We start from the raw sequence: 20,483 nt of genomic DNA on the forward strand, positions 1-20,483 counted from the left end.
GGTTCCATCGAAGGAGAAATGTTCAAGTAAGTATGTAACTGGGACGTAATCCAATTCCACAACACAATGTGACGGGGAATCAGCTGTGTTTTGCTGCCCAATTTATTTAGAATCTGGTGCAAACCGGCGAGCCAGTTCCTGAATCAGTCACGTGGTACGGACTGCCCGCGAGGCCTCGAACATCACTGCATACGTAATCAAAGCAAGCCTCGATACGCGCTTTACAAAACTACCACGAGATTACCCGACACATGCTTCAAAGCTTCGACACACAGGAGACATCACTACTGCACACAGCCTTCACACGACAACAGGTGCACCACACTGCTAAGTGTGTTTTGTGTTTAGAGTTTTGCTAAATGGGAGACTGAGCTTTGAATAGTGTTTAAGATTTTGGCAACAGTGGGACTGATTTGATGAAAGAGTTTTCATAGTTGACAGTTTAGTTTTTACAATGGGGTTTAGTGTTTTAGCAATTCAGAAAAACTCTAATACACCTGTGCTTTTCCCAGCAACTGAGGCTTTTACCCTGCACAGTTTAAGGTATGATAAAGCACTGACCTTATAAATGGCACAAAATACACATTTTAGCTGGGAGCTGGTCATTCACAGGGGAAAGGCTCCATTGTACAACAACAACAACAGTAGTAATAGTAATAATAAATTATTATTAGTCAGGCAAGTATATCATATACCAAACATGCTTCCAAACTAATGACATTTTTTGCATTCTTCACATCAGGTCAAAATGTACTTTTTTTTAAAAAGTGACTGGCACTGCGGAAATGGATCTACAGCACCACTTAAGAAATTTTAATAAACTTCTAACAACTTATTTACAGCTTGAAATACGTGTATGACATTTATTACACACAGATTCAGTGAACCCAATCCAAAGAGGAAGTCTGGAAGTCCGCCATTTTGAATGTAAAATGACATTTTGGCACAGTTTTAGTGTTTTCCAGGCATCGCTGGTTTACACATTCGCCTGCAAAGTGAGAGGTCACTGGTTAAATTCCATTTGGTTACTTCAGGAACTTTTTGGGGTTACTTCAGAAAGGGACATCTTCGTCAAAGCCATGTTTGTGGTGGAATTTTGATCATTTATCACTGGACATAAGATTTTCATCTCTAAAAATGTATTTTGTCCAGTCTGTCCCAAACTTCACACTTTTGATGACAGTCTGGCGACGACTACATGCCAATATCTGGTCACACATGGTGCCACAGTTCTCATATAACATTTTAATCAAGACTACCCCACTGTGATTGAAGTATTTCTTGCAAAACAATCATAACCAAACAAAACCTTTCCTGTTCTGTAAATGAACAGTAGGACAAAATGATTACTAGTCATTGCGGAAAGCACAATTAATGTTTTTGTTTACATCGTTGGAACGAGGAAAAATTCCCCCACCACAAAAACAGAAATACTCATGAAAGCAACCTGTAGTGCAAACACGAGGGCTGAATTTATTACTTCCTGCACTAGAAACCTGCCGATGTTGCTGATATGGATAGATCACCAGTCTTCCTTGTCTTTATCTTATTATCTCCTGTTGAGATGTCGCAGCAGAAAATGCAGCCTGGCCTGTTGAAACATTGTTTTTTTTTAGTGTTTCAACTGAAAAAATAGAATGCCTTTGATCCAAATGGAATGCATCTTGTGAAAAAAGGTGACATCTTGTGACATCACAAGATGATGACATAGATCCTTTGTTATGTCATCATCTTGCTGAGAGAAAAAACCCTTAAGTAGGAGCTTTGCTCTGTTAAACTTTAATGCTCAACGGACCTTGACCTGACAGCAAGCAAACCCTTTTTGGAGAGTTTTGAGAGAATTTTACTTAGCAATTCACCGACCAAGCCGACACATTTCACCATGTCAGCTCACCCATCCTTCAGCTCAAATGAGCTTGGATTAGTTAAAGGGAGCATTTTGGGAAAGCACTACAAGGTAGAGGCTTTCCTCGGAGAAGGGGGCTTTGGTATTGTAGCCAAATGTCGTGATACCATGACTAACCGAGCTGTGGCTATTAAAGTGAACAAGAGCCGCCCTGATATTCTGCAACAGGCGAAATTGGAAATTTTCATCCTGGAGCAGCTGCGAAGGTTGGATTCAGATGCCGCCAACATTGTTCAATGGAACGGCTTTTTTCACGACGGAGAGCGGGTTTGCCTGAAATTTGAACTCCTTGATCAATGCCTGAGGGACTACATATGGGACCGGAAAAACCACTGTCTCCCCATAAGCGAAGTCAGGCCAATTTTAGGTCAACTGACAAATGCTCTGTCCCACCTGGGTTCTGTGGGAATAGTGCACGCTGACCTCAAACCTGGAAACATCATGGTTGTAAACCGCCACGAGTCTCCCATCAAAGTCAAACTTATAGACTTTGGCCTCGCATGTCCTGCGTCTGCAGTGATGCCTGGTGACCGTGTGGGGACGGTTGGTTATTGTGCACCTGAGGTTATGCTTGGCCTTCCTTACAATGAAGCAATTGACATGTGGTCTCTGGGGCTGGTAGCTGTGGAGCTTGCTACAGGGCTGCCACTCTACCCTGGAAATGAAGACTATGATGTTTTGAAATTCATCATAGAGACTCAGGGTCAGCCACCAGATCATGTTCTAGACTCTGGCGTCTACACTGAAGACTATTTCATTGAAGACAAAGACAAGCAACAGCGCTGGACATTTAAGACTGACCAACAATTTCAGTATGAGACAGGATATGAGTCCCTGGAGACAAGATGCATAAAACTGACGCGTCTGGATGACCTTGAACAAATAATAATGTTTAGACGAGGACCAGAAGCTGGCCAACGCTTATTTGTCAGCTTAATTAAACAGATGTTGGCCTTGGATGCACACCAACGGATAACACCCTCGGAGGTTCTCCGGCATCCCTTTTTCAGCCCTAAGAGTTCCCTGTGCATTGACATGAGTGCTGAAAGATCACAAAACCCTGTGGTCTTTCAGCACCCTTCAAACTTGGAAAGCAAGAGATCACAGAAAATCAACTACAGTTTTCAAAACTCGGTTGAATTTTCTCATCAAGTATTCGTCCACACATCAGCCAGTCCATCATTCAGCTCAGATGAGCTTGAATTAGTTAAAGGGAGCATTTTGGGAAAGCACTACAAGGTAGAGGCTTTCCTCGGAGAAGGGGGCTTTGGTATTGTAGCCAAATGTCGCGACACAACAACCAACCAAGCTGTTGCCATTAAAGTCAACAAGAGCGACCCTGATATTCTGCAACAGGCACATGTGGAAATTTTCATCTTGGAGCAGCTGCGAAGGTTGGATCCAGATGCCGCCAACATTGTTCAATGGAACGGCTTTTTCCACGACGGACAGCGGGTTTGCCTGAAATTTGAACTCCTTGATCAATGCCTGTGGGACTACATAGGGGACCGGAATAAACAGGGTCTCCCCATAAGCGAAGTCAGGCCAATTTTAGGTCAAATCACAAATGCTCTGTCCCACCTGAGTTCTGTGGGAATAGTGCACGCTGACCTCAAACCTGGAAACATCATGGTTGTAAACCGCCATGAGTCTCCCATCAAAGTCAAACTTATAGACTTTGGCCTCGCATGTCCTGCGTCTGCAGTGATACCTGGTGACTTTGTGGGGACGGTTGGTTACTGTGCACCTGAGGTTATGCTTGGCCTTCCTTACAATGAAGCAAGTGACATGTGGTCTCTGGGGCTGGTGGCTGTGGAGCTTGCTACAGGGGTGCCACTCTACCCTTCGGAGAATGACTATGATTATCTGAAATTCATCATAGAGACTCAGGGTCAGCCACCAGATCATGTGCTAGACTCTGGCGTGTACACTGAAAACTATTTCATTGGAGACAAATACAAGCAACAGCGCTGGACATTTAAGACGGAAGAACAATATAAAGACTCTGTTCCAGGGACAGGACATGAATCCCTGGAGACAAGATACATAATACTTACACGTCTGGATGACCTCGAACAGCTAATGATGTTTAGACGAGGACCAGAAGCTGGCCAACGCTTATTTGTCAGCCTAATTAAACAGATGTTGGCCTTGGATGCACACCAGCGGATAACACCCTCTCAGGTTCTCCGGCATCCCTTTTTCAGCCCTGGCCTCTCTAAAAGGTTCCCATGTATCAACATTGAAAGACCATACTGAATCAGTCTCCAGCATGGCATCTTCCACCCTGGACAAAAGTGATAAAAATACAAACTGGGGTTGGAAAATGACATTAACAGCAAATTACAATGCAAAAATTAATTAAGCTGCTTCAATAATGATCACTTTGGCTTCTTTTTTTTTAATTTTCACTCCCCCCACCCCAACCAGTCGTGGCAGAGGGCTGTCCCTTCCTGAGCCTGGCTCTGTTGAAGGTTTCTTCCTTTTTAAAGGGAGTTTTTCCTTCCCACTGTCGCTAAATGCTTGCTCATAGGGAAATCTTCTGATTGTTGGAGTGGCCAAAACTCTAGGGGAAGTAGCAATTCTTGTGAAAATTTAAAAAAAAAAAAAGCCTACCAATCTTCAAAGCGCAGCAGTGGACACCTTACCATCACATCAGTCCTTCAATCAGACCTAAAACACCACCTTTACAGAAATAAATTCCATACAAATTGGAAATAAATTGTGTAATAATTGTTGTTTTTGATTGTTTATAAATATATAGAGCTACCCTTCAGCCTCCTAGTAGACATACCTGTGTTATGAATGTGAAACTCCTCTGATTTTCAGAAAAGTTGACCTCTGACCTTGAAGTCAAGGTCATTGAGATTTAAGCTTCACAGAGATTTTCAGTAGATGCAACCATGGTATTGACTTGAAAATTCTACACTATCAAAGACTTAGGTGCCCACAGCACCTCGCCATATACAAAAGATTTTTCTATTCATTTATGTATTATTAGTTTATTTATTTCTTCATCCCGCTCTCTCTCTTTTTTTTAATTCACCTTTCTGTTGCGATGCTCTGGACATTTCTAAACCCCACAAGTTCAGCCTCAATTTTCAACCCAATTTTCCTATACTTTCACTTGAACACGTCCAGCCTTCACCTCTCACCGGTCCTCGTCCCCTCTTCTCACAGCTTCCTGTGTGGCCTCCCAAATCAAACACAGGCCCAAATCAGCCGTTTCTTCTTCTCTGTTCATTCTCTCTTCATCTTTTCAGTCTTTTCTTGGCGGTTAACTCCCAGCATGGATGCACATGACACTCTTTTGATTGGGAATCTACACCGGTGCTAAATAGAGCATCTAAGTCATCACTGTCAGAAATCGTAACAGTTTGTGAATAGCTCACATCAGCATCATCTTGTCTTACAGGAATGTATCTGACTCGATAGTCCAGCATTGATAACTTCTGAAGAAATGTACGCGCTAGATCTTTCTCAGATGTGTCATGGATCTGTTTCACAGGAGGACATATTTTAAGTAAGTCTGCTGGTGACATCTTTGTTTTTTTGTCTTGAAGGTGAAGCCTGCTGAGAAGTCCTTCAATGTTTCATGTACATTGTCCTTTTTTTACTTGAGTCACTGACTGCTGCAAGAAATAAAGCACACTTAGGAACTGACAAATTATTAAGACTGTGTGGGATAAACGTTAAAAAACAAATAAATAAATAAGTCAATAATGAATAAGTAAATAAAAAAGATTCTGACCTTATCCTCGCTTACACTCCTTGTCATATTGGAGGTACATGCACAAGACAATTGATTTACCAGATTAGCAGAGGGACAGATTAAGGGACTATGGGGCGAAAAAGGTGCAATACACAGTTTAGCCAAAAGTCTTCATTGTTACACCCCGGCCTATAGGCAACCGGCGTGCAACACAGAAAAAATAAAAATAAGGGGGGAAAAAAAAAAAACACACAACAACAACAACAACAACAACACACTGGCAAATTATTCAGGAATAACAACATTCAAAAATAAAAACAAAAAATACAGCACTCACGTTGTGTACATACACATACACAAAGACCAGTGTTGGGTAAGTTACTTTAAATTAGTAACTTAGTTACATTACTAGCTACTTCCATCAAAAGTAACTCAGTTACTTCAAGTTACTCATTACTTTCAAAGTAACTAGTTACTAGGGAAAGTAACTTTGGTTTTACTCAGACTTCTCTTGTTAATGTGTTTCTTCCATAACTTTGCCAGTCTTCTAGCTTGCTTACTTGCCACAAGTGCTCTGTGCCACCTACCAATAGAAAGAAAAAGATAATGTGCACATTTCCACGAGAGAAATCCCACGCCTGGACCGTCGTTGACTGCCGCCATGATTCTAGCCTACGTCACAGCGTCATGTGCACTTTTTACATCCAACACAAAAACTGCAGTCGTGGTGCTTTCGATTGTACTCGGAACTCGGAAATTCTGCCTTCTGAATAGGAAGATGTAGGCAACACCAGACTGCAGATGAGCTGCATACAGGGCTGGACTGGGACAAAAAATCGGCCCGGGCATTTTGACTAGAGACCAGCCCACCATTATAGGAAAAATCATAAAGCCTTTGAATGAAAACAAACACTGTTGTGACAGTGATGTACACTGTCTTGATGGTTTATATGTATCAATCTATCAATCGTTTGTGGTAAGACTCAGATAATTATTTTTTAAAAGCTAGACATTTTAAATGAGAATAAGAAAGAAAAGTATTTCTTTCTGCCCCCCTTTCCCTGTTAATGCCCTACATGGCCCCCCTGGCAAAACTTTGCTAGACCCGCCCCTGCACAGTTACCAGCTGTCAGCTAAGTAAAAAAAGGATCCTGGTGTTATTTGTCTCTCAGAAACAGTTCATAACTTCCCTTCAACTCATTCATGTCACCTAAAAGGTAAACCTGTTTCTCCATCACCTGTTCAGCTCTAATGATTCAGTAAGGACATCTCCTGGTTTCACCTTCATGTTTCCATCTCACCACATATCCAAACCGACATCATGACCAGCAGCTTTTACAGCTGTGGCTCCAGCAAACATCAGCTGATACTAGAAAGTAATATTAAATAAATTCTAACAACAGCTGATCAAACATGCTGCTGTTGTTTAATGCGACGTCCACACGAAGTAGGCAATAAACAAACAAGAGAGAAAAGCCGATCAGTTGATCATTGATCAGTTTCATGATTGAAGTAGAAACAGGAGAGGGAGGGGGGAGAATGAGAGAAGAAGAGGCAGCTGTGCAGCAAAGACACAGAATAACTCCAGCTTTGTGTCTTTTTCATTGTAGCTGAAGTCCGAGACAAACTGTTTCTTTTCACCTCAATAAGAAACGTAATATTTTCTCTGAATATGAGACGATTCTGTTTTTGAGGGGATGGCTGGCAACTCTAATAATTAACCTTATGAACAAAATAAAGTTCAACATCAGTAACATAGCACTCACCCAGTTGTATAGAAACCCCGTCATGCTAGCTAGCACGCAGTACGAAAAAGTCAGCATAACTCCAACTAAACTTGGTTTATATCTGACCCAGATAGACTGCAGGTCATAACTTCTCTCCTCCTCCTGCCTCCCTTTTCCCTCATCCACCTGCTGCCTCCACCACTTGCTAATGTTACTGAATCTGTGGAAGCTCCGCGATTGCCACCACACGAAGTAACGAATAACGAGCCTCTCTAAATCCACGTTCCTGGTTTTGGCATAATAACTACTTACCGTGCTCGTTATCACAATAATAACATAATTACTGTAACGCGTTACTTAATAACGCGTTAGTCCCAACACTGACAAAGACACACACACACAAACAGGCAGGCGCTAGCCATTTCAATAAGTGTACTTGTTCAACTGCTTGTTAATGTAAATATCTAATTAGCCAATCACATGGCAGCAGTTCAGTATATTTAGGATTTAAGCAGGCACCGTGGTCAAGACGACTCACTGAAGTTCAAACCGAGCATCAGAATGGGGAAGAAAGGTGATTTAAGTGACTTTTAATGTGGCATAGTTGTTGGTGCTAGATTGGTTAGTCTGAGAATCTCAGAAAGTGGAACTCCCCACAGAAGTATCTCAGAAGTTTATAAAGAACGGTCTTAAAAAGAAAAAATACCCAGTGAGTGACAATTTAAGAAAATGCATTGTTTATGCCAGAGGACAATGTCCAGATGCATTTAACCTGATAGGAAGGCAAAGGTGACTCAAGTAACAACTTCTTTTAAAGCAGATAACTCGTAGGCTGGAGAAGAAATATCCTCTCACTAATTTAGAAGATCATCATTTAGCCTGGAGCCAGTTTAAGCCAATTTGCTGCTTTAAAAAAAAAAACCTCAGTAGTAGACATCTTACTATTCATCACTTATTGAAGGAAATAAGAACAACCCTTGGTTTCTCTTCAGCACTACAGCCAGACTGACCAAAAGTCAGAGCTCTGCTGAGCAGGGCCATGCAGAGATTTCCGAAGAGGCAGGTGCTCAAAGTTAAAAAGGGCACATAGAACCATATTCGTCATCTAATATGAAAACGCATCAAACTATATCACTGTAATCGGGTGGGGACAATGCAAAGCAAACGTAGCCTATGTTTTACCTGATGGGGTACAATGTTGCTGTTGAGGGGTTACTGCTGCTCCTGATGCTGATATTGCTGGAGGACAGGGCTGTGTTGATCTGAGACTGTAGACATTAAAAAGTCCATAGGAGAGAGGGTAGCTAATTAAAGAAATGTAATGAGATAACAATTAAATGCAAAGACTGGTGACAGCTCTTGGAACCATAAGACAACAGATTTTTTTTTTAAATGTGGGAAATAAACTGAAACCGGAGTATTAGTAGGGCAAAAGAAAGGGGTTGTCATAGTAGGGTAAGAATGTAACAAAAAAAATCTATGCACATAAAATACACACGCACATACACACATGCATATACAGTTACATTTCATACCTTCTCCAGAATACTGTACATACTATGGCCACAAGTTTGTATCATGGTGCTGATCCAGAATCCTTCCCTTATTATTCATTCTTAGTGCTAAGTGATAAGAATTTAAAAAATAAATAATAAATATAAAATAATGCATTTATGATGATTCAATCTGTTTGACTATCTGTACAGGCAGAAAGCCTATTAAACATTTAAACTGTAGAGATACAATAATTTTGCTGCTGAAAAATCTGCATTTTTGTCATATTCGAAATATAAATGTAATATAATCTGTTTCTTAGTGTATTTTCTTTAAATTACAGTTTGTGTTTTTTTTATATCGTAATTATAATAATCCATAATTATGTGGATATGCATACCAGAAAGGCAGGGGAACGCCCTGTAACTTACTTTAAAACTAAATATGTTCCCTAAAACGGTTGCCAGACTAAGACCCCTGTAACCCTTACCCAGTTAGTTATTACCTGGGAATCGCACAGGGTCAGCTAATGACCACCACTAATTGAGCATTTAATAAAAGGACAGGTAATGTTTTGTCGCACTTTTGCACACACAGCACGCTCATTTGTTTCAATTCGTCAGTTGCCACAAGACAGCTTTCATCGTGCACACAATAACCTAATATTCCTGTTGTTATAGACTATAGTGTACGCTGTACACCCTACTTATTGGTTTTTGTTGCATCAGTCTGCGTCTCCCAATTAATTACGGTGCTTCCCCTACAGCTCCGCATCGCCCAGGCAGCAAAAAACGAGCGTGCGCTTTGCAAGCTTGTTCCACCAGCGCGCTCTGCTGCCAAAGGTGAGCTTTGGTTCATGGTTTTCATGTGACTAATGCAAGCCGGATCATTTTATTTAGCAAAATTGTGAATAATAGTTAAATGTTATTGTTGAGGGGCACAGGCAGGACTCCACACACAAACACAGACATAAAAAAAAAAAAAAGAATAAAATAAAGTTTAAAAACATGCCTCATGAAAAGGGCACTTGGGGCACCCATCAGGAAATGGGCAGGTGCTCACGCTCCCTGCAAGTCCCTGGCCATATGCAGATTTCAGATATCATGTCACATTTGACCTCTGACCTCTCCTTCAAAGTCAATAGACCGTCAAAGTGATAAAAACTGCTATAGCTAGTTAAATCTATGTTTCTCACTGACATTTGTATTGACAACATACAGACATTTAGGGAATGATTCTAATTATATTGTTACTTTGAATCTCTGACCTCTTCTGTAGGATTAAATAAGGTGAAACATTCATAAAATTTCTTTTATCTTTTAAAAATAGGCTTAAAATTGTGCAACTTTTGTTTGTTTTGGTAACATTTATTTTATTATGACTTTGTTATGTACACAACAGTAACAGATTATAAGTGTTTAGATACATAACAGTTTGAATACATGTAGAATTCTCATGCATACTTTTAATATTTATTATTAAACATTTAAATGAATTTTATTAAAGAATGAAATAAATGTCATGCATGTATATATTCACATGAAAAAGGTTTCAAAATATCAAAGAAAACACAATGAAAATATACAAAATACAGCACTATTCCCTTAATAGTAAGTACTGCCCTGACAGTGAGTTGCCTTGGTGAAGGTTTGTGTTGTTGGAGTGCATCTTGCTGTTGTAAATTAACTCATGATTGTATAATATTAGTTGTCTGTATGCTGAGCCACTACAAATAAGTTAACAGTAAACAGTGCCCTCTACTGACTGAAATCACATATGGCGCTATTAAAATGTAGTCTCACACGGCCTTTGTTTAGAGACTGCAGAGTAAAGGAGTTAGGAAACTACAACACTCAATGACGCACATATATTGTTTTATATATTCGATTAAACCAAAATCTTTTGGTGTTTGTATATGATTTAACATTATTAACCTCTTAAGAACTGAGGGAAAAAACGCACCTCTCTGTTTATCTGTGTCAACTACAGAGGACATAATGTCTCAGGGGGAAATTTACATAATTAAAGTGATGATATTAGGAAAAAAACTTTCCAGATAAATAGGGGAGCTAGTCATCATTATCGCAGTTGTAATTTCTGCCCATTGGGTAATTTCAATGATTTCTTTTGATAAAAAAATTCCCTGAGATTTAAAAAGTTAGTTTCCCGAGTGACCTGGGCAACAAGGAAGCAGACATTATGATAAATGAACATAAAAACACAATGAAAATGCACAAAAATCCAACTGGGATAGATTACTACTGGGTGGACACAATATCGCATCATATATAATACAAAATCTAGATCAAAACGGGAACAATTTAGTCTGTTTAAAGCAAATTCTGCATTTGGAAATTTGGTCTTTAAAATATAAACAAGATATTAGAGCAGTGGCATACAGTCCCAACAATGCCGCCTGACCATCCAACACCAGCGAATGAACTTCCAGCATCCGCGGATGACCTTCCAGTAGCAGCGGCTGACTGCCCAAAACCAGTGCCTGAAATTCCAAAAGCAGCGGCTGAATGCCCAGCCACAGTGGCTGACCACCCAGCAGCAGCGGGTGGCCAACCAAAGGCAGCAGTTCATCGCACGACCACAACGGCTGACTGTCCAAAAACAGCGGCCAACCGTCCAACCGCAGCGGCCAACCTTCCAACCACAGCGACCAAATGCCCAACTGCATCGGCCAACCGTCCAAAAACAGCGGCCAACTGTCCAACAAGCAGAGGCTGACTGTCCAACAGCAGATGCTGATCGTCCAACAGCAGAGGCCGACTGTCGAAGAGCAGAGGCTAGTTCTAAAAGTAATAATAATAAAGACAAAATACATTTCAATAATGGTATAATACACTATAGTAGCAGCACAATTATATATAAGAAAAATTAAAGAACATATCTGATATAATCTGTACAATGAGTAAATAAACAGTCAAACTGCTGCAAAAGTATTTCATGAACTTTTTTGAAATGCATAATGAGGTAAATCTGCTGGGGGAAGCATTGTGTAGCCAACTAGTAAAATTAGTGTAAAAAAAAGTCTGTAAGTTTACATACATGCAGATTCAGACAAACACAAACAGTTTCACTTAAAGTTCCTAACTGAGAGAAGTGACCCATGTCGACCATATCAGGAGCTAATTAAGTTCTCTAAATAATTAGGAATGGTGGTTCCATAATTAGTTAAATGAAGATACTATTTTTGTAGTTTTGCCCCTATACTCCTCCACAGTGGATTTTAAATCAAACAATCAAGATGTGATGGAAGCAAAGACTTTTAGCTTTAATTAAAGGGATTTTACAAAAAAGGTTGTGTTAATTGTTTAGGAATTACAGCCATTTTTATTCATAAGCCTCCGTTTTCAAAGACTCAAAATTAATTGGACAGAATGACATCATTTTAGATCAGGATTGTTTTATCATTTGGATGAGAATCCATTGCAGTCAATGACTGACTGAACTCTAAAAAACATGGACCAAATGCTGTTTCCTCTCTTGAGATGCTCTGCCAGGCCTTTAATGCAGCCATCTTCAGTTTCTATTTGTGGGGTTGCCTGCATTCAGTTAGATCTAACCAGTCCAGTCCAAGGCCAAGATGCAGTGAAGCCCAGACCTCCCTCTCCTGGGTCCTGGGTGCAGGTTTCCCCAATCTTCCCCAATATACTATTTATACGATTGGGGAAACCTGCAGTCAGCTGAGACTGAAGAAGTCACTTTGTTGAGTGACGAAACATTTCTCCCACTGAAAATCCTATGCCCAGATGAACAGAATCAACTTTTTGGGATCCATAGAGTTCTCTTGTTCCCCTCATTTGTGAACAACACTCCAAGAAACTTAAACACTTCCACTTGGGGCTGCAACTCATCCCTGGGCACTAACCCTTTTCCAGCTAAGAACCATGGCCTCATAAAAATGACTTACTGTTGGTAATGCAAACTAGGGTCTCACTGAGATTGTGCAGGGACCGAAAGGCTCATAAGAATGGGCCAGGTACCCAATACTCCGAAAGTACCCACCACAGAATCCTTCAACATGGTGACTTATTTTCTGCAAGTCTACAAAGCACATGTAAAGTGGTTGGAAAAACTCCCATACACACTCAAACAGCCCAGAGAGGACAAAGAGCTGGTTTAGCATTCCATGACTTGTTCTTCAATCTGAGGTTCAACTAATGGATGGACTCCCCTCTCTGGTACCCTAGCACAGGCCTTCCTGGGAAGGCTGAGTAGTGTGATCTGCCTATAGTTGTAGGGAAAAAAGAATGGAATCTTCCTCATCCACCTAATTTTCATCTCCAAGGATATGTTTGTTAATATCCTCCTCCTCATCTTTTCTGTGCCCTTCTTTAGAGTCTAGGAGGAAAATGAGCCTCCGTGTCCTTGACTATGTCCACCCTGCAAGCAGCAGCTGAGCTGGATTCACCACTAGGCTTCGCTGTCGTGTCAGAAACACAAGCAATGGCTTTTCAGGCTGCCAACACCATTCCAACAATCTGCATTATGCAGCAGTGCTCGCAGGAGTCTAGGTCTGGCAGCAACACTGTGTGTGCTTGACACCCATACAAACATTGAAAATGGGGGGTCTTCCCCTGAGATGGTCAACCTGGAAGCAGCTGGGTGGGGGCAGGGCACGACCTCCTTAGCCAGCCGCCACTGGCATTCCCCTGACAGGATCCAGTAGCCATAATTACCAATGCTCAGCTTTGACAGCTACCAATAGCCACAAATACAAAAGGCCACTTTCTCCACTAAAATATTTAATTACAGCGTAATAGATATTCCTGAAACCCAGAAAACCCATGTTCATGGACTACTGTAACAGCTGCGTCATTGAACAGTTAAATGAATTATCCTGATCCTGGACTGAGTAACTCTTATGAGCTTCTCAGGGAAGAAAGTGTTAGTGGGATTGGGAAGCTATATTTTTTTATTTCTATGTGAAGGCATGTTATTCGTGTTTTTGTTTCTATTTAAAAGCTATATGTTCTGGTAGTAACTGGTGAGGATTGTTTGGTTTATGTATTCAAAGTAATAACTATAAACCAGTGCCTCAAATGTTAAACTAAGGAATAAGAAACTGACTCCTACAATGAGGGGATCTGATATATAGTTGGGGGCATTTTGCTGACATGAGGTAAATCCTGTTAAAACGAAATGGTCACTGTAAACATTCAAGAAAACCAGTTATGGAGTTAATAACATAAAACTTCTACTACATCTACTGCTAATTTCTACAGTAATTGGGAATTGGATGTTAATAAAAATATTTTTGGAAAGCCAAGAGCAAAAATCAGGGGGAAAAACAATAAAAAGCATTAAAAGTAAAATAAAAACAACAACATTCAACATAAAAACCTGTATTTATGGGAATTAAGTTCTCTCCATCATAACATCTCACCTTTTTGTTTATGCTGATAACCTGAAGATCTGATCTCATCCGCTTTTTTGTTTGGCTGCAGATGATCCTCGTCTTTGTCTTCATCACACATCAGTCCACTGTAGCAGTGGGGATTGTTTTCAGAGACCATGATATCTATTTTCTCTAACAGAGCTATTATCTCATCTTCATCTGTCATATTTCTTGTACATGTGTGGAATCTTTTTTCGGTCAAACCACTGTTAGCTTTCAGGTCTGCCAGTGCACTTTCACATTTTTCACCTGGCTCACGAGTTACAACAGTCATTACATAAGGAAGAAATCCTTCTCCAAACGTCTTTTCTAGCCACTGAATCCCTGAGCTGTAATGGCTGCAATGCAGACCATATGGCACCAGTAAGAGAAAGACATGAAATGCCTGATCTGATGGGATTTTAGCAACATTTTGGAGACCGATCATATTAATGACAGAGATTTGCCGACCACACATATCATACAACTTGGATGAAAACTGATCCACATTGGATTTCTCTTCGTGGTCAAGTAAAATGTTGTTTGGCCCAATCTCCATGGAATTTGTGTCACCAAGTAACACAATTGTGAGCTCAGGCAGTTCTGAAACAAACCAAACAAAATCAGTAAGTTTAAAATGCAAATATAAGCTATAAAATCCAAGCTTCTGATTAAAAATATTACCTTTGTCTTTATCTGCAACTGATTCAGACGTAGTTTTAGTCTTGCCCTTTTCCTCATTCTCTTCTGGTTGTTGAGCTTCATGAGCATCATTCGCTAGAAGGCACTAAGAAAAGAGTTACAGTGTGTTTTTCCATAATTTCATTGTGCATGTACAATGACAATAAAGAGCTATTCTGTTCTTCTATTATAGGGCAAAACATTCAATCAAAACATTTTAATCTCAAATGAAAAAGAGAGGTTCAAGTATATTTAATAAATGCTCATTTGAATGAAAAATAAAAGAACTTAAATATGAGATGATAAAAATCTAGAACCACTCATATCACAGTAGGATTTCAGACTAAAACAGTTAGGTGTGTTTTATTTACAGACAGCCCAACAGGTTTGGACTTCAGACAAAGACAACAAACGCCCACATCATTACACTTAATCACTTTCTAAATCCTGAGCATTACTTCCACCAGTATTTCAGTGTTCAGAGTGAAACATTAGATGTAAACTCACATTTACTCTGCATCCTGTAAAGATTATGTTTCTTTCTTTGTATAAAAAGGCCAAAACTGGTTATCTAAACATGAACAGAGAAACCTGAACTATAACACACACCAGGTTGGTGTGACTTTGTTATTTACACAGGATGCCATTTTCTACTAAATCTTTACATAGAAAATACTACATAGTCTTGTTTAGAATCCTGTATTTATGACTCTGTTTAGTGACATTTTTGTTTGTGACAAATCTGACACCATAAACCAAATGCAGGTCACAACAGGTGTGTGGAATGTGGAGGTGAGCATCCAAATGTGGCATGCAGGCTGAACTGCTCCAACAGTAAGCGAGCCTTTAAAAACCAGTAAAAAAAACCCAACATTAACAAAAACAAAGACAAAAGCCAGTGATGAATAACAAGGACCTCCTTCTGGAGAGCACACGAGGGACCGTACACAGTGTTTGTGACAATGAGGGCTGATGGGGAATGAGAGACAGAAGCTGTGAAAGTAATTTCACACAGTTGAAAGCATGCAGAACAATCACAAAGGAGAAACAAACGAACGCGAGCCACCAAAGTAACTTGTGGAAGTAGAAATAAACAAGAGCCAAGTGCACTGACACACAAAGACTAACACTAAACAAGATCCCAAATAAACAGGACCACAGGAGGACAAAGGTGCAAACACAGAACAGTGAGGGGAACAAGTCAAAAAAAAAGAAAGAACTGAAGCAAAATAAAATAAAAGTTAAACTAAAAATGTAAGAATGATAATAAAAGATGAATCCAAAACTCAAAGTGACAGAAAATCCTATTACCACGACGATGTAACTGTGAGATAAGGACATCGGTGAAATTCCTTTACCTTGTTGTCAGCTGCCGTCTCCTCCATCTGAGCTGCAGAGTCATACAAGAGAAAGAAACACAGATATCTTGCAGTAACAGGAATAAAAGCTATTTAAAAATGAAACGCATGACAAATGCACTTCACTATTATAAGATCCAGTGTGTAAATATGCACCGGTGTGTAAATATAACCCCTTTTTCAAAATCATTTCAATTCCGCTTCATCAGCCTCTCATTTATCTGACTGCCGTGTTTCAGAGAGAACCCTTTACTGTTTCTTTTGCTCCACCACCGTGTTTGATCCGCTGATTTGCTGTTGATTTCTTCATAGATTGTAGTTCTTTACTGAAACGAACTGACTGCATCTTTGTTAACAAATTAGCGCATTATTAGTAGAAAATACTCTGCGCTTTTCTCTCACATCAGCATTTTTCTGATTTACCCCGCTGAGTAAATTTGCCCAAACAACATCCTCACAGTGCTCCTTTTTACTGATGTGACTTCAGGCAGCTTTTTAGTATCATTTAGACCTAAAGGCAGCTTCACATTATTCAAAATGATAAAATGAAAAGATTCAGTTTGAATCATATATTTGAAAGCGTATTCTGTAAGCTCTGTAGCATGGACTCACCTTGTGTTCCTTTCCTCGGGTCTGCTTTATCTGAGATCTGAGGTACTATTTAACTCCCTACCTTAACAAATCCCTCCTACCTTCTTTTGACGGAACTGTGTGCAGTGATCCAGGAAAACTAATTGTACATAAAACCGGCCATTCAGCGATGAAAACAGGTAAAGAGAGAGAAACAAAATTCAAGTCAAGACTTGCAACTTACAGAAAACCCCGCGTTTGTTGCTGTTTGATACTGAGACCTGTAAGGCTAGTTAGACTTGATTTTAAAATACCACCAATTGGGTTTTGGTTTTATGGTGTGAACTAATGCGACAGGGACTTGATTGCAAGATTTATCTGGAAACAAAAAAACTGTAGGCTGAGTGCAGCCCAAGTGAAGCAGGTACTATTCTCCAAGAAGGAATTATAGTAAGAGATACAATATTTACTGGAAACATGGAGGTGACATAGAGCGTTAAATCCTACATTTATGCTCGCTTGGTTTTACCTTTTCAACTTGTTATTGAAGGCAAATACACACACACACCCACACACACAGATTTTATCTTTTCTCACAGGTGGCTGCTCTACTTATTGGAATAAATAGGAATCTGACAAGATATGAGGGAATACTTCCAATAGACCACAATGCACAACAGAGGAAGCTAAAGAAAACTCTCCTTCATGCAGATGACTCATAAACAAGAGACAGATAAAATCATTAGTACATAAAAATACTTAGAAAAGTATTTCTGTCTGACATGCTAAAACTTGCCAACCATGCCTGCTGTTTCTGTCCACTATCTCAAATCACCTGAAATATCCCTAATTAACCCAAATTTCCCTCGGGATTAATAAAGTATTCTGATATGATCCACAGTTAAAAACACTTGTATGTATGCATCCAAAATGCTGCACCACGAGTACTGACAGGGACTAAAAAGAGAGAGCATGTTTCTCCTATACGGCTTCCCCTCATCAGCTCCCTCTTAAATCCAGAACTGAATTTAAAATCCTGCTTCTCACATGACCTTATAGTATCATATATCCCCATTAGAGCACTTCACTCTCGCACTGCAGGCCTACTTGTTGTTCCTAGAGTATTTAAAAGTAGAATGGGAGGCAGAGCCTTCAGTTTTCAGGCCCCTCTTCTATGGAACCAGCTTCCAGTTTGGATTTGGGAGACAGACACTAGCTCTACCTTTAAGATTAGGCTTAAAACTTTCCTTTTTGCTAAAGCGTATAGTTAGGGCTGGACCTCGTGACCCTGAATCCTCCTTTAGTTATGCTGCAATAGGTGTAGGCTGCTGGGGGACTCCCATGATGCACTGAGTATGTCTTCTTCAGTCACCTCTCTCATCTCTGGCTCTGTTCCACAGCATGTCTTTTATCCTGTCTTCCTTCTCTCACCCCAACTGGTCATGGCAGATCGCCCCTCCCTGAGCCTGGTTCTGCCGTAGGTTTCTTCCTGTTATTAAAAGGGAGTTTTTCCTTCCCACTGTCGCCAAAGTGCTTGTGCATAGGGGGTCATGTGATTGTTGGGTTTTCATCTCCATGTATTATAGTAGGGTCTACCTTACAATATAAATTTAAAGCACCTTGAGGCGACTGTTGTTCTGAGTTGGTACTGTATAAATGAAACTGAATTAAATTGAATTGAGGTCATTTGAAGAGAAGTGGAAAAAATCGAACAAGCAATGATTAAAACAAATCACACAGACCTTATAGACCTGGGTTTAAACCTGTTTTTTAAGTCTTTTACTATCGGGGGCAAATAGACATAAGAGCAGTCCAAAGGTCATTTATTGTTGAAAAATTGGAAAAACACTATGTGGGCAAAGGGGCGTGATAACAGGCTCTGCCAGCTTTCAGATGAAACAGTAATACTAAGAAACATCTGAAAAATGAACCAGATTAAGCCGTCATGCTTCAAGCATTACCAGACTCATTGAAGCATTCTGTGGAAAAGGTGGTATTTGCAGAAGGTGTGACAAACACTTCAGTGCTAGTCTGGACGCAGCGTTTTCAGTGGGAGAAACGTTTCATCACTCATCCAAGTGACTCCTTCAGTCTCAGCTGACTGCAGGTTTCCCCAATGACTGAAACCAGCCCACAGAAGGAACAATGGACTGGGAGGTCAGTGGTGTTTGATCAGTGGGCCCTGATCAGTGGTTGTTGATCAATTGTCAGGAGAATTTGCATAATTATGATAAAGAAACTGACCTCCCAGCATTAAAAATTTGATTTAATTTAATTTATACCAACAAAGTGACTCTATTTTAGGACCAAAGTAATTATCACAAGACACATGAGCCATAGACGTCCAGGGTAACTGGTGACCTAAAGAGCCTAAACCCAGTAGGCATCTCTTTGTTTGAGGTGATAATACTATTTAAAAATTCATGTATATAATTATCACTATTAAAAAAATGTTGTATTTTACTGTATATAGTAACCATCTGTAAATATTATAGGATTTTGGCTTTTTTTAATGCGCTGATATAATATATCTCCAATTCACTTTTCTAGCTGTCAGTTGTGCTGCTGTAACAAGTGAATTTCCCAGTGTGGGATTAAATAAATTTTATATTTATGTATGTTTGGTGTCCACTCTGGGCATCAAATGCATCAATAGCTTCTATACCTGACGTCGTGTTTGGTTATATCATCTGACTCTCCACTGCATTTGAATGGCATACATCCTATTTTTAGTGAGATCTATAAAATCAACCACAAATGGTTTCAAGTTGGTACACAACACGGATTGTAGCTCCAGTTTGTCTTTAATGGTTGGAACCCTCCTGAAAAAGATTCATGTGTGTATGAGTGAGTAAATGAAGTCTCCCATGAAGAAATGCGGCTCTCAATGATGTCCCATTTTGTTCTTCATAGTATGTTTAATCTGAACTAAACTAAGGCTCGGCTATTTACTGGTTATTATGTAAGGTAGTTTTAGAAAATACATTGATCTGAGGGTTGTCATTGTTATATTTGTAGGCAAAGCAAGCACATCAGATCGACTGTAACAGCAGTTATGCTGAGTGTTGAGGTAGCACCGAGTGAAAATTTGGTCTTACTCATGCTCCTGATGCTACTGATGCTCCCAAAGCATTTCGCAAGCCAGCCAAAAGATGTAACAGTTCTAACTCAGCGGCTCCTCCTGATGGGACATATCTGAAACACCTCACCTAGGAGTGTCCAGCAGGCTTCTAGCTGGCCTAACAAACTCATTTAATCACACTGATAATCTCCATTTGGCAGCTAAATACATTTTAGCTCGCTTGCTGACAAAAAAAATGTACTTACACATACCAGTGTATTTATTCTATCACCACATGACCTGTGCAGCTGCAGAGCTTTGCTGTTTTTGAGGGATTCGTCTTAAATTCAGTTTTGCACACACATTTTCAGGTGTGCTTTTGCACGTCTTTGCAACAAGCGTGGTGAACACAGAGTTGTCGAAGACATGACTGAACCCAAAGAATCGGTCTACTACATTCACTATTAAACATTTACTTAAGTGACAAAAAATCATAAACTGTTTTCAAATAAATGAAAATTGAGAGATTAAGAGATTATGATTGTTAAATTAATGCATACAATGAAGTTGCCGGACATGCAGCTC

The 20,483-nt window shown here is 39.9% G+C and overlaps 1 protein-coding gene across 1 annotated transcript; it reads right to left on the bottom strand.

Moving 5' to 3' along the window:
• Nucleotides 1-10,056: 10,056 nt before the first annotated feature.
• Nucleotides 10,057-17,362, bottom strand: LOC309705835 (uncharacterized protein). Its single transcript, XM_082531847.1, has 5 exons — nt 16,880-17,362; nt 16,268-16,299; nt 14,913-15,015; nt 14,238-14,831; nt 10,057-11,640 (listed from the first exon to the last, which is right to left on the bottom strand). Exons 2-5 carry the CDS (start codon nt 16,292-16,294, stop codon nt 11,222-11,224), a joined length of 1,143 nt encoding a protein of 380 aa, XP_082387973.1. The 5' UTR covers nt 16,295-16,299; nt 16,880-17,362; the 3' UTR covers nt 10,057-11,221.
• Between the last annotated feature and the right edge of the window lie 3,121 nt (nt 17,363-20,483).

The sequence above is a fragment of the Aulonocara stuartgranti genome, assembly GCF_965226115.1.
Source record: "Aulonocara stuartgranti genome assembly, chromosome: 4".
NCBI classification, from domain to species: domain Eukaryota; kingdom Metazoa; phylum Chordata; class Actinopteri; order Cichliformes; family Cichlidae; genus Aulonocara; species Aulonocara stuartgranti.

Excerpts from the sequence above, each read along its gene's own strand:
- LOC309705835 (XM_082531847.1), bottom strand. The coding sequence starts at position 16,294 with ATGGAGGAGACGGCAGCTGACAACAAG. Across the intron at positions 15,016-16,267 it reads AGACGGCAGCTGACAACAAG|TGCCTTCTAGCGAATGATGC; the intron begins GTAAAGGAATTT and ends CTCTTTTCTTAG. Across the intron at positions 14,832-14,912 it reads AGTTGCAGATAAAGACAAAG|AACTGCCTGAGCTCACAATT; the intron begins GTAATATTTTTA and ends GGTTTGTTTCAG.